General features: G+C 36.3%; 1 protein-coding gene across 1 annotated transcript; it reads left to right on the forward strand.

The window, feature by feature from the left end:
- Positions 1 to 382: 382 nt before the first annotated feature.
- LOC130430401 (carcinoembryonic antigen-related cell adhesion molecule 1-like) lies at positions 383 to 9,596 on the forward strand. The gene is made up of 5 exons (XM_056759504.1): positions 383 to 590; positions 1,719 to 2,018; positions 4,543 to 4,863; positions 6,632 to 6,763; positions 7,541 to 9,596. Exons 1-5 carry the CDS (start codon positions 548 to 550, stop codon positions 7,687 to 7,689), a joined length of 945 nt encoding a protein of 314 aa, XP_056615482.1. The 5' UTR covers positions 383 to 547; the 3' UTR covers positions 7,690 to 9,596.
- The last annotated feature ends 4,812 nt before the right edge of the window (positions 9,597 to 14,408 follow it).

A 14,408-nucleotide genomic window follows, 5' to 3' on the forward strand; every position in this document is an offset into this window, starting at 1 on the left:
TTATAACACAAATGATACCTCATTCTACGTAACGTAAACAATGAACATGAACTAAATATTTTAACAAAACGAGCCCGAGGCGGGAGCCGGCTGAGACAAGACCGAAGGGATCCTCTATAAAGGGCAAACCCAGAAGATCATTAGGCTACTCAAAATAGTAATTCACTTCAGTGCTACATAATGTAGTATAACTAAAACCAGTTTAGATTCAGCAGGAGGCCATTAATGTGTAATCTGAATTTGGTGAGACTACAGTCACAAAAAATACTGTGTCTTAATTGAGTGGATGCGGGCCTGTATGTATGTTTCGCACGTTTTGTCCCTGTTGTCCTTCCGTACAGTGACGATATCTTTATGCGATGCGAGACTCCGTGTTCTGCAATGTTGAAGACGCAAGAACCTGCGCTATTCTTTAATACTCTGTTAAACTATTCCTCACTTTCAGCATCTATAGTTGTGTAGTCTTTCTTTTTATTTGTAGTCTTTATGGGTATATTTGTGTCGGTTTCAGAGTTTTTGGTCGTGAATTCTTAGGGCGTCACACATCATGAAAATTCCTTTGCTCATTTTTGTTTCTTTAGTAACCAACGGTAAGTTCTGCAACTTTTATTCAACTTACTGGTTATATAGGCGTCTTTCCTTCACTCATGAGCACGACATGTTTTTGTATAAATATGAATTTTAGCCTTCTGTCTGCACCCTGGATGACCTTTTTTCTTTATGATGCAGTTTTTATAATATTTTGTGCATTTCTGACATCTTCGATGTTGATTCTCAGGCTAGGCCTAGTGTGTCCACATTAGAGGAGAGGAGACAGGGCTTGATGTAGGAGAGGAATGTGAAGAAGAGAGAGGAAATGATGAGAGTAGACAGGAGCAAGAAGAGAAGGAAGACCGAGGAGAAGATAAAACGCACGATAGAGGAAAGAATAGGTTAGGGAAGACTAGGAGAGAGTGAATAAGAGTGGATGAAAGTAAAGAAACTAAAGGACAAATCGATTCATTTAAACCAGACTCAGACACAAACTCTCACAGGAGTCTTTTTATAGATTTTATGTTGATGGCAACAGAGAGGGACATCCTCTTCTCTCTTGATTCTTATGTGATAATTGACAAAGTTGCAGAGTTATCTGTCAAAATAAGGTCCGCTTAACTTAAACAAACTCTCTTTGCGGCATCCCGTCAAAATAAAAGCCTGGTTGACTTGAACAAGTTATAATACACTCACATTTTACCACACCACCCCTTTGATTTTTTTTATAATTCGACCACAGAGTATATTGTTAACTTAAGCAAACTGAAAGTTAATGTGCTAGTAAAATTGTGCTACTTATAATAAAAAAATGAACTTAATTTAAGTAGTAACAAAAAGAAAAGAAAAAATAACGGGGCAAAATATTTTTTAGTTTAGAATAATGTTGAGTTCCCCCTCCTTTATCTCACAGTTCTTTAGGTCCACTGCACTGGAGGCTTGCCACCTGCACCACAACCACACCATTATATCCAAACTCCACTCCTCGGGACTCCCCTTCCAGAATGTTTTAGATGTTTATTAATTTGGAACACTCAACTCATCAGCTGGTTACTGTGTTAATTGTGGAGACTAATTATCGCAACTAACTAACATTCAGAGAGAGAGCTTATGAGTTTAAAACATTACTTATTCTGGTAGTTTTATCTGTTTAAGTATGTTTGATCTCTTACTGTTTGTGTCTGCAGGTGTGTTTGGTGAGATAGTGTCAGTGAATGATGGAGGATCTGTTACTCTACACACTCATCTTACTGAACTACAGACAGATGATGTGATTGTGTGGTATTTTATGGGCGTTCTCATAGCTAGAATCAACAGAGAGGTCAACAGTGATCCAGTTTATGACCCTGATGTGAGATTTACTGACAGACTGAAGATGAACAATCAGACTGGAGATCTCACCATCACAAACATCACATCTGAACTCACTGGACTTTATCAACTAGACATCACCAGTAAAGAGAGCAAAACGGAGACGTTCAGTGTCAGTGAGTATTCTTTTACTTTAATAAATACTTTATTTACATAATTATTTAGCCTCCAAAATCAGAATCACAGTGTAAAGTAGAGCTTTAAAAGACAACATTCTTTGTAGACCCAAAACGGGTTGATAACTGCGTATTCACACATACAGTTGTGTTCAAAATTATTCAACCCCCACTGAAATTGATTGTTTTGGTCGGTTTGACATTGATTATGATCATTCAGTCATCCTGCTTACAATTAAATCGAAGAGGCACTTGTAGGTCAGACAAATATAACGTATTTGTAATGAAATAACCACAAATGTCTTTTCTGAGCTAACATCATTATCAGTTTTATTCAACCCCCAAGTGACATTCAATCTTAGTACAACATCCTTTTACAGTTATAACAGCTTTTAAACATGAAGCATAGCTTGACACAAGTGTCTTGCAGCGATCTACGGGTATCTTCGCCCATTCATCATGGGCAAAAGCCTCCAGTTCAGTCACATTCTTAGGCTTGCGCACTGCAACTGCTTTCTTTAAGTCCCACCAGAGGTTCTCAATCGGATTTAAGTCTGGTGACTGCGATGGCCACTTCAAAATGTTCCAGCCTTTAATCTGCAACCATGCTCTAGTGGACTTTGAGGTATGCTTGGGATCATTGTCCTGTTGAAAGGTCCAACGTCTTCCAAGCCTCAGGTTTGTGACGGACTGCATCACATTGTCATCCAATATCTCCTGGTACTAAAGAGAATTCATGGTACCTTGCACACGCTGAAGCTTCCCAGTACCTGCAGAAGCAAAACAGCCCCAAAGCATGATTGACCCCCCGCCATGCTTCACAGTAGGCAAGGTGTTCTTTTCTTCATAGGCCTTGTTCTTCCTCCTCCAAACATAGCGTTGATCCATGGGCCCAAACAGTTCTAATTTTGTTTCATCAGTCCACAGAACACTATCCCAAAACTTCTGTGGTTTGTCCACATGACTTTTGGCATACTGCAGTCGACTCTTCTTATTCTTTGGGGACAGCAAGGGGGTGCGCCTGGGAGTTCTGGCATGGAGGCCTTCATTATGCAGGGTGCGCCGTATTGTCTGAGCAGAAACTTCAGTACCCACATCTGACAAATCTTTTCTCAGTTCCTCAGCAGTCACACAGGGACTTTTCTCCACTCTACGCTTCAGGTAGCGCACAGCAGTCGAAGTCAGCATCTTCTTTCTGCCACGACCAGGTAGTGTTTCAACAGTGCCCTTTGCCTTGAATTTGCGAATGATGCTTCCTATGGTGTCTCTTGGTATGTTTAACATCTTTGCAATCTTCTTATAGCCATTGCCCTTGCTGTGAAGAGTAATTACCTGTTCTCTTGTCTTCCTGGACCATTCTCTTGACCTCACCATGTTTGTAACCACACCAGTAAATCTCTAGAAGGAGCTGAGTATCACAGTCATTTTAAAGCTGCCTAATTGGTGCTTATTAGGCTTTATTGCTGCTCCCTGATATCCACAGGTGTTTTCAATACCTGATTGAAAACACTTCATTGAACCTCTGTTCTACAGAGTGTTAGTCTTTAAGGGGTTGAATAATTATGTCAATGAAGAATTCACAAAAGAAACATTTACTACTGTATTACAGAACTAATTGATGTCATTTTAGTTGCATATGGTTCTTTAAGAAGTCCTTGTAGGATTTCATTCTGAATACAATTACAAATGTACACTAAATTCCCTAAAACCATTCACAGCATTGGGGGTTGAATAATTTGAACACAACTGTATGATCAGCTAGTCTGGTCTGTTAAAAGGTATGTTAGGTACAAATCGGTAAATATAAAAAGTGCAAGTTGTGTGTTCGCATTGAACATTCCCAAAAAAAGAAGTGCACTTAAAATATGCTCTCATTCAACTGACAATAGGTGAAATGCTGGACATTTCATACACTTTGCAAGTCAGGATTTTACTCATGTACCACTTTGTAATAGTTTGTATACACAATATTGTGCTTGTCCAGGGAATCAGTTATACTCAAAGATCAATTTATAGCTCCCTCATACAAAGCATTTGAAGTGTAAACTTTAAGAGCAGCTCTGTAGTAGAAGTTCATGTATTTATATCTTCATAAATCATGATGCAGACACAGAAAATGTCTCAAAACTGCCACACATTATTAAAACAAGTTTACATTTTAAAACCGCAGCTAAATGATTCCTGATTCATTCATATTCATATTATGATTTGAATAAGATTTGTTACTATTTTCAGGTTATGTGACAGTCCATGTCATACAGTTTTAATGTCTAGATTCTGTCTGTGTTTTGCACATTTCAGAAATCATAGGGCCTTAAAAATAATGTTTTCACAGTCTGCAGCTCTGTGCCCCTCATACACCACAGACTTTTCCAGATTGCAAATATTTGAGTAACAGTCACACAGTGTGCTCCAGCTTTAAGTTTGTTTATTTTGTGAATTAAGACAAATATTTCTGCATAACTCCATTACTAAAAGAATCAACAGTGACTAATATTAGTTACACATTCTGTTTGTTCTGCAGGTTTGTCTCCTAAAGTGAAGATGGTGAAAGAGAGAGATTCTGTCTCTCTACACATTGATGTTACTGAAGAACAGAGAAATGAGAAGATACACTGGAAGATCAAACACAACAACTCTCTTGTAGCTGAAATCATTACAGAGAATAGAAAGATCTCAACACCTTTTATTGAAGAGAGATTCAGAGACAGACTGAAGCTGGATGATCAGACTGGAGATCTCATCATCACAAAAATGAAGAATGAAGACTCTGGACAGTATGAAGCAGATGTCACCATCGGACACACACACACTATACACAAGACATTCAGTTTCACTGACTCAGGTGAGGAGATCTCTTCAATATAAGTCTTTTCATCATAGTTTTCTATAAATCCATTATGTCAAACCCATTGTCCAATAAATCCGTCAGAGGAATATTAACGGTGTAGTGAGTCAATATTTGTTTTACTGACTCGTCATCATCTCAGTGATGTTTCACACAAATACATGAAGTTTATTAACTCCTTCACATTAAAAGCTCTTTACAGTCCTGGGGCTTGTTTAAGAAAGGAGTTTAAGTGAAAACTATGTTTGTTAAGCCTGTAATGAGGGAAACTCTGGAAAGTAAGTCAAAGTAAGTCAACCCCATTTCTCAGTAGGACTTTCAACGATTTTTAAATAATCATTTAATCCAGATTGTTTGACCTCATCTGGATGGTTTCAGATCGTTGCCATTATTGCATATCTCTTTAGAAGACACAAGGGGAAGGTGTAGTGCCTGCATATTGCATATTTTAGTGTATATGTTGTATCCGAAGTATGATAATACCGGTAAAATGTACCAACAATCACTTTAGAAAGACGTTAAAGCATATACCATAAAAAACCTGTAGTTCATTAACATAGAAGTGAAATGTTATTTTAGTCTTGCAAGTGAGAAAAACAGACTAGAAGCTTTTGTATGACTGATAGCATTTCAATGGTGATTCAATTCACTCCTGGTTTTACACATTTTTAGCGGCTGTATTTTTATTGACATGTAAAAGCCTACTTTAAATATATTATGACCCCATTAAAAAGAAAAAATAACACGGCTCACGCAGAGACCATCTCAGTAACTAAAATATCCTATGTGCTTTTAGAGAGGATTTCTCAAAGGTTGACATTTTCATCTCGATGAGGCACCTTCCTCCATGCATGTCACGACCACGAGTCCCTATTTGCATGTGCCTGCTAAGGGTCTACATTTAAAATAACGAACTTGCTTGCGCCAGAGACATGAAACGTGAATCGCCACTAATTCTTATCACTAGAGGACCGATTGGGAGAAGGGAAATCAACCTTGTGTGTTGTGGCCATTTCAGATCAATTAAATCAAACCTCAGGAGTGACAAAGTCAGTGAAAGACTGACAGAATGACAAGGTACATCCACCGTAGTTAATGTTTGAAGACAAGAGATAGATATTTGGAAGAAGGCTTGTAGCCAAACAGATCTTCCCATTGACTCCCATAAGTAGGTAAAAATACTATGGTTGTCAAAAGTGCCCGATCACTGTTTGCTGTTAATGAGAACCATGTAAATCAGAAGAGGTGCACCTCTCAGAAAACTTAAGATGTTTAATTATATTATGGAGCATTGGGATCTTGAGACTAGGGCAACGTATTTATTTTTTATGAAGGTCTTAAATTTGAACAAAATCAATATTTTTCCCTTGGCTCCAAATAGTTGTCATGTGATTGGCTGCTCCATTGGTGTCATGTTTCGCACTTAAAAACTTGTGGAGGCCAAAAGCCTGAAGAAAATGACAATACAACCCCCTTATATTCAGTGACCATGGTAAATCGATGAGTCAGCAATCTATTGATGACGGCTTTTTGTGTTGTCAGGCACGCGTGTAACTCAAGGTAAACCTGCTCAGAGTTAATGAAACTAACCCATAACAGCTGTAATGGAACCTTAAACTCAGAGTTTCCTTTTTTGGGGTTTGTTAACCCAGAGGTCAGGGTTTATCTTAAAATTTGTGGAACTTCCTTTCTGGAATACACCCCAGGTCTATGATGAGACTGACAGATTCAGTTGAATTCATGAAGTCTCTCTCTGTCGTTACAGCTGGAGGTCTCTCTTCAGGTGCTATAGCAGGGATATGTGTTAGTGTTCTACTGGTCATCGCTGCTGCTGCTGTTGTTGTTGCTGGTGTGATTTACCAACGTCACAGATCGTCAAATTCAGAAACACAAGAGGGTAAGAATCACGTAGCTCTGATACATCAGCAGGAATATCATCATCTTTATTCTCCAATTCTTTTTATTGAATTTCAAATGGTTTACATTATTTACTATGTTACTATTACTATAACCCGCAAGAAAAAAACAACCTCGCCAACAGTTTAAAAAGTTCCCGACTGTCCATGTACTTTAAACGTAACGGGACCTGGCAAGTCTCTGGATGGATGTATAAGTCAGTATAGTTAGTATTTTCACATTTGCAAAGAAAATGAATAACACAGCATTCTTTATTTGCTTTATGTAATGTTACAGAAGAACAAAATAGCCCTGTAGAATGTACAGCAAGTTTCTCCCTTACCTAATAATGCTCGAGACATTGCCATGGATAAATCATGAGTTTTGTGTTTTTCAATATTTGACGCAAACATTAGATAGTCAAGACATACGCAGCACTGCGCATTTGCACTATGTTGTTTTCAAATCTGTTTGAGAAAACACTCTGATTCAGAGTTCTTAATGTTTCCTCCTGATCGGATTGCTTTTGGTCTACACCACCCCTTTCAATCATATCGACCTCAATCGGATTGATGAAGGTGTTCACATGAAGGCTCTTCAGTCTGATTGCAAGTGGATTATTTGATCATTGTCTCAGAACTTCCTGGATTTACATTTATGCCTTTTGCAGATGCATTACTCTACCAATTGAGCTGCAGAACAATAAGTGCATAAATATTTTAGTAAATGTTTGTCACTTTTTATTGATTTAATTATTTGACCTTTTTTTGTCTTACAGGTTCCAACAGTGCAAGTGAGTTAGAAGCCATAAATGAGAAATCCATCAGCTTCAGTGTTGTGGCGTCTTCAGTCTGCTGTTCAAATGCTCATCAAACTCACCCTCCATCTGCAAGCTCTCTGGCGTCTATCACAGCGGAACTCACCTAGGTTAAAAAGATTTCAGTAAAAATGTCCATTGTTCTCGGTTACAAAGAAGTACAGGAAATCAGCCTATTTGAACAAGTACACAGTAGGAAAGTTTTAGAGGTGTCGTGAAGTGGCCTTTTTATTATTTTTATACTGTCTGAGGTCAACTCTTCTGATATTCGTGTGGTTTTTACATTCAAAAACTCAAAATTTTTTTTTTTACGGGCGGTCCGCATTAAAGACTTAGTAGTTAATGCCCACTGCTATGATTTGATGACGATACTGGTGGACACGTAATGTAGGTTACACATAATCAGGGCATATCAAATGATCTCGAACAAAGCAATATTGACGCATAGTACAAATATCTTTAACTTGCACAAGATTGCTGCGCCATTCCTGTCGGATGCAATATTGAAGGTACTGCATTGCCTTTTATTCTCAGTCTCTCTGCAAATCCAGTGTTTACCTGTGCCTTGTTTACAAAGTTAAATGAACCAAACAAGTTAAAATTGATTTCTTAATCACGACATCTTTAAAAGTACGCAAACTGAACGCATTAACAATACTTGAATTCCTGGAATACTTGTAGTGCCTTACACTCTGACCGTTACATTACCACTAAAGTGTCATATAGCATGGTAGGAACATGAAGGAAACGTGCATTAAATATAATTGAAATATATAATATATATAATAGATGTGTATATATAGAGAAATTTAATAGGAAATCGACTTGGGTATTAGGTTTTCAATGTTTTGACTCTAATGGCTACCTGAACAATTTTCAGTTTGTTTTTTGTCTTTGTGCTGTAAAAACTGACGTTCTGCCTTTGACACTACTTTTGCCTTTGTGAGTTTGTTAATGATTGTATGTTGTCAGGTACAGTTTTTTTTTTTGTTGGATTGACTGCTGTTCATTTCAAACCCTTGACATAATCATTTAGTTTGTTTGAGAAATTTAGTCGTTTTGGGGAAATAATGTGATGTGAATACCTAAAAAATGTGAATACCTCAAAATTTGAATCACAACTTCATTAAAGGAAATTAGTGAAAGGGAGGGGTTACTTGTGACCATAGGTACACTAAAGGTGCTGCTACAAAAGGTTCTTTACAGTGATGCTTCCCCAAAGAACCACTTAAAAGTGCCTATTTATCACAAATTGGTGTGATTCTATATGGCCTCTAACTGCACACTCCTGCCAAAGCACTGTTTATTAATCACCAAACAAATGTTTGTAACAAACTTCACTATTTTGAGACAACTGAAATCGACTGTGCCATTGACTGACTGAAACCTGGTCGGTCTCGAACCTTGAAACCTTCCAATGCCTCATTCGCCATGTACTGAAAATTGAAACTGCTGGGTGACACAGGTGCCTGTGTTTTCTTCACAGCTTTTCTAAACTGTCAAACTTGCCAGAAAAACAAAAATGCCAAGTATTCAGCACTTTCGCGTTCGACTGAACATCCGACTGTACTTAACCCAAAAGGGAATTCAGTCAATTAAGCTAGCTTTTGTTTTGTTTTGTTAGAGTAGTTTTAACCAGTACGTCTTTGTAATAGCTATTACTACATACTTAGGAAACGTTTGGTTCTTTTAGTTATTTGATGGTCTTATACAACTTTGTTGTTGTCATTGTTTTGTTGTTTAAATAAGCCATATTATTATTATGTGTTATTTTATCACTAATATGCAAATTCAGATCAAACATATTTATTTTAAGCATTGAGTTATTGTGAATGTAAATGTATTATACACCGTATTGATGTGTAACAATAAACTCATGCCATTTATAAATTTGAGCATGTATTTTTGTAGTTCCTCTATGACTCCAACTTAAGTATCTGTACAACTTAATTTTTGATGTTTCAAAATGTTTAAAGTTAATTGATATTTGATAATAGAGAGAAAGAATATGCTTCAATTGCTTTGACTCCTCCACATCCCCCATAGGATATGATGCATAAATAAGAATTGACATTACTGTAATAGATCAATAAACTGTGTTATATACATTTCATAACTGCTATTGTTTGTATATTTGGCCACAAAGAGGCGCTATAAAGACATTCATCTCCATCAAACTGTGCTGCAATTTCTCTTTGGCCTAAACCTATATGTTGAATCGTCATTCTTTTTGAAAACCTTAAACAAGTCTAGTTTGCAAATATCATACCCTTTATTTCCAAAACTAAACACAATCTCTCTAAAATATATTTGAAACGGTGATACACTTGTATTGCAAAATGGTAAACACAGTCGACAATAGTTTAAAAATAAAAGGAGGATGAGGATGAGCATCCAGCACACGACCCCAAGACCTGTAGCCTAGTATTCATATTTGAACTCGTGATTACTATAGATTTGTTTACAATGTTTGAAAAGTCTATTGCTATGTACAAAAACGTTTTTTTTTTCTGTTTTATCAAAGTGTGTAATGAATGAGTTGTTATGCGACCATGGATAACAAAACTTATGTGTAATTTTTTAGAAATCGAGATGTTAACATCATTTGAAAGCTGGATAATGAAGCTTTCTACTGATGTATGGGCTGTTAGGATGATAATATCTGGCGGAGATAAAAAGGTTTGAAACCCTGGAATCTTAGGGTCAAAAGAATCAAAATATTGAGAAAAATGCCTTTGAAGTTGTTAATAAGAAGCTTTGTTACTGGCCATAATCTCACAACGATTAAAATTGTATATATCTAAGGTAGCAAATTAACTAAATGTCTTCATGGAACATGATCTTCACTTAATATTCTAATTATTTTTGACGTAAAAGAAATATCTATCATTTGGACCCACACAATGTATTTGTGGCTTTAACTAAATATGTTCCTGTGCTAAGACTATATTTACTTTGCGTACGAGGTTTTATTAATATAGTTTAAAGATTTGGCCTTTTCTTTAAGGTTTTGAGGAAACGAGCCATGGTTGTCATGACAATTGTGCAAAAATTCCAGGGAATCTGTTCGTTTGGATGATTCGCTCCTAAACGGTTCACCTGATTCGTTGATTAATTGAACTCAAGAGAAATAAATATTTAAAATTCTGCTGTTTAATTATACTAAAAAAACTACATTTGTTTCTGATTCCACGACGCATATTTAATAATAAAAGGGAACTTTCAACGAGATCAAGTCGCTACAGGTAATATGGAAGTATTTTAATGACATTAGTTTTTGAAGAAAAAAGCATGTTGAATTACCACTAATCAAAAATAACGTATGCATGTTTGGAGTCTGCAATTCAATATGGTTGTACATTTAAGCTGTGAATATTTCAAATTGAAACATTTCACTCCGTTTCATCGTCTAACCTTTTAAATTTCATTAAAAAATTCAACTTGTTTTTAAATACAACCTTTAATATTCGACAGATAATTTTCAGTCCATATTATTTCGATTTACAAATTCGCTTCCACAAATGCAGAGGTTGAAATTCGGCTTGAATTTCAAAGTTTCACATCCGAGAATCCGAGGAAAAGCAACAGAGCGCCGATTCTACAAATACATGATCACCAGCAGGTGGTGCAAGTCGGTTCTGACGCAGATAAAAGCAAGAAATGCAGATATGTTTGCCACACAGTCCACTCATCTGCTCGATTAAGTGAATTTAGTTGTTCTCATTGATAGCCTTTTTATGTATCACCAACATTTTCAGACATTTAACTGACACTTGCACTACCAGTAGTCTGCACAGACACACTCTAGTCCTATTATGCTCAGACTTTGACTGCCCTCCTGTTCTGGCTTGAAGGAATTAGGTTATTTTTTACTTCAACACATCATTTTCACATAAAATTATGCATCATCAGCATTTACAGGACATTTCTTGTGTTTATAGCGGCCAAATACTGAGTTCTCAACCACCATCTTATTGATAACTGCTCCGATTTTAACACGGCATCTCTCCCAGTAGTGCTTCTTTTACAGACTTTCTTTTTATTTTAATAACATTATCTTGTTTTAATTTGTGACTCTCAGATGATGGATAATGAGGAATTGTGGAAATGTTCGTCGTTTTTATTTTGTTAATACAAAGTAGAAAAACTGATATTTTAGCCAAGCAAACTTCTTGAGCAGGCCAGATAAAATTGACCAGATACAAATAGACAGCACCTGTTTTAGAACCAGACAAGACCCGAAAAAGCAAATTAATTTTAAATTACCAGAGACCACATGCCATACTGAATATCAGCAACATGCATGGTGGGATGGTGGAACAAAAACGTTATCTTTACTAAGTGCTCGTACTCCATCCCTTTAGCGTCCAAGGATCACGCCATCACAGCCAGTGTACCTCGCTAAAATGCTTAATGTTGCTTTATCTTCAGACCAGATGACCAAGATTAGTATAACCTACACCTTTTTACTAAAGCGTAGGCTATACAGAAATGCGGAAGAGCCCTGAATATGAACACAAAAAGCACAATAAGGATTTTAGGATGTCCAGGCGTATTTCTCACATAAGCTGAAAACATAACTAATAGGAAAAACAATGACACGAGTTAGGTAGGTGTCTTTATTATTGCAGTATTTCAGTTAGTTTTTTTATGTATTCGTTCATTTAGCCTAATATGCTAAAATTGGCTTTATTTTTCGTTCTGACCTCAGAGATTGCAGATGAAAAGTAGGCATAATTATTTCCATTGATATGTCTCTTTTAGGTGGTAATTGGTTTGTTTAGGTTAAAGCATTTATATCCTATATTTACAAAATATTTTACAATTATGTTTTTAAGAAAATACTTATTTTAATATGTTGTTGAAAAACAATTCATGGCTTGTTCTTATATCTGTTTGCACTACTTTTTCATTTACTACTGTAGTCAGTTTTAAATCGATATTTATTAGGGCTGGGTAAAAAATATCGATTCTTCGATATTAATCGATTTTCAATTTAACAAAACAATATCGATTCGGGAAATCCCGATTCTTAATGCGTGTGCTTTAATTCAAGGATAGCTGTATTTCGCCTTCCTGAAGATGTCGCAATCACTCGTGCTGATACAAATAAAACAAAATAAATTCCAATAAAAGCGGGAGAGGAAATAAGGATCATGGCGGAAGCTCGCGGTAGCCAATGGACCCCAGCGCCTGCAAATGTCAGATTCACCTCGCGCTAAGACTACGCGATAGCTGAGAACGAGGGATTTCACAATCTAACCAATGTTTTGGAGCCGAGATACGTAATGGTGACACGCAAGTACTTCAGTGAAAGGCATAACATGTCACTATATCCTGGGATGCACATAAGTGATGCGCGTGCGTGACCAAAATTAAAATTGCGCTCTCTCAATAAGTTTGGGTCGCTCATCTGCGTACTGACATGGTTGAAACCTTTTGATGCACAATCACTGTTTTAGACCGACTAAATGTAATACTGGAAAAGATTTCCCTTTGAACTGAATGCTGCTAAAACTACTGCTATCTCGTTTGTTCCCGGTGTTAAATGGGACCTGGGTGTAAGTTATGAAAAACGGAGTATTGGTAGCTCCGCCTTGGTTTGTTCTGTGAATGTCTGGATCTGCACTGCGCTTCAGGTCCATGTGCGCTCGCAAGTGCACTTCCCAGCAACCTGCCCTAAACCATAAAGGTTGGCGTTTTAAGTTTCAAATTTGATGTTGAAAATTAATATTTACTAATTTAAAATGAAAAACAAGAATAAATACAATACCATTGTATTTTAAGTGTACTTTAAAGCAATATAAATATAGTATTATCCCACTATATTATTTTGTTTATTTTTATGTATCTCTTCAGAACCAGATAGAAAAACGTATGTGCACCCCTGACTATATTGCAAGCATATACTAAAATGTGGATTCCATGCCTGCAAAACTAGCATTGTAATTGAAGTACTAATAACTAATCGATATTGAATCGAATCGAATCGAAAATCGAATCGAATCGAAACCATAAAATCAAGAATCGAATTGAATTGCCAATTTGGTCGCAACACCCAGCCCTAATATTTATTGCTTTTTTTCCTATTTAGTTTTATACTAAAAGAAAATGTTTCATTTGAATCGTTAAGTTTATTGTGATTGTGTTATGAACCTAATGTAATGCTTTAAAATATTGTTGTATTGTTTTCTGGCACATTTAATCATATAGCATTGCATGTGTCATTCAAAAAGCTTCATGAAATTAACTTATTTTATTTTAAAACTCAATACACAGTATGGTTCAGTAAAGCACTGTTATATATCCGTTTTTTCTCATCCCCGAAACTCAAACCGTTATTTGATGACTTAAGATGGTACATATCAATATCACGATTTTATGTTTGTATTTGGCAAGCTACAGAAATTATTTAAAGTAATTTAAAGTTTTGCTCCTGTATGACATACCGCTTTATGGCTTCCTGAACTCTTTTTAAGTTAATTTGAATAAAAATGCTAAATGCTTAAAAATGACATAATGTTAATATATCATATGCACGTAAAAAGCAATGGATGCCTATAAATAGCAAGCCAAATACAAATATAAACTTGTACTCTAGATAGACAGTACAAGGAGATCGGGTAGAATATTAAAATAATTAAATTAATATTATAAATGTATGAGTAGTCCAATGATTCTAGGCAACCTGGAATTGTCCCCGTGCTCCATGTCCTTTCCAGGGCTGATAGTGGTGAGCTAAGCTGCCAGTACAAACGTCAATAAAAATTTTTCTTGATGATGCATAAGAAGCTATCTATGAGAACAACTAAGTTCACTTAATCGAGCA

The sequence above is a fragment of the Triplophysa dalaica genome, chromosome 10 (genome assembly GCF_015846415.1).
Source record: "Triplophysa dalaica isolate WHDGS20190420 chromosome 10, ASM1584641v1, whole genome shotgun sequence".
Classification (NCBI taxonomy): Eukaryota; Metazoa; Chordata; class Actinopteri; order Cypriniformes; family Nemacheilidae; genus Triplophysa; species Triplophysa dalaica.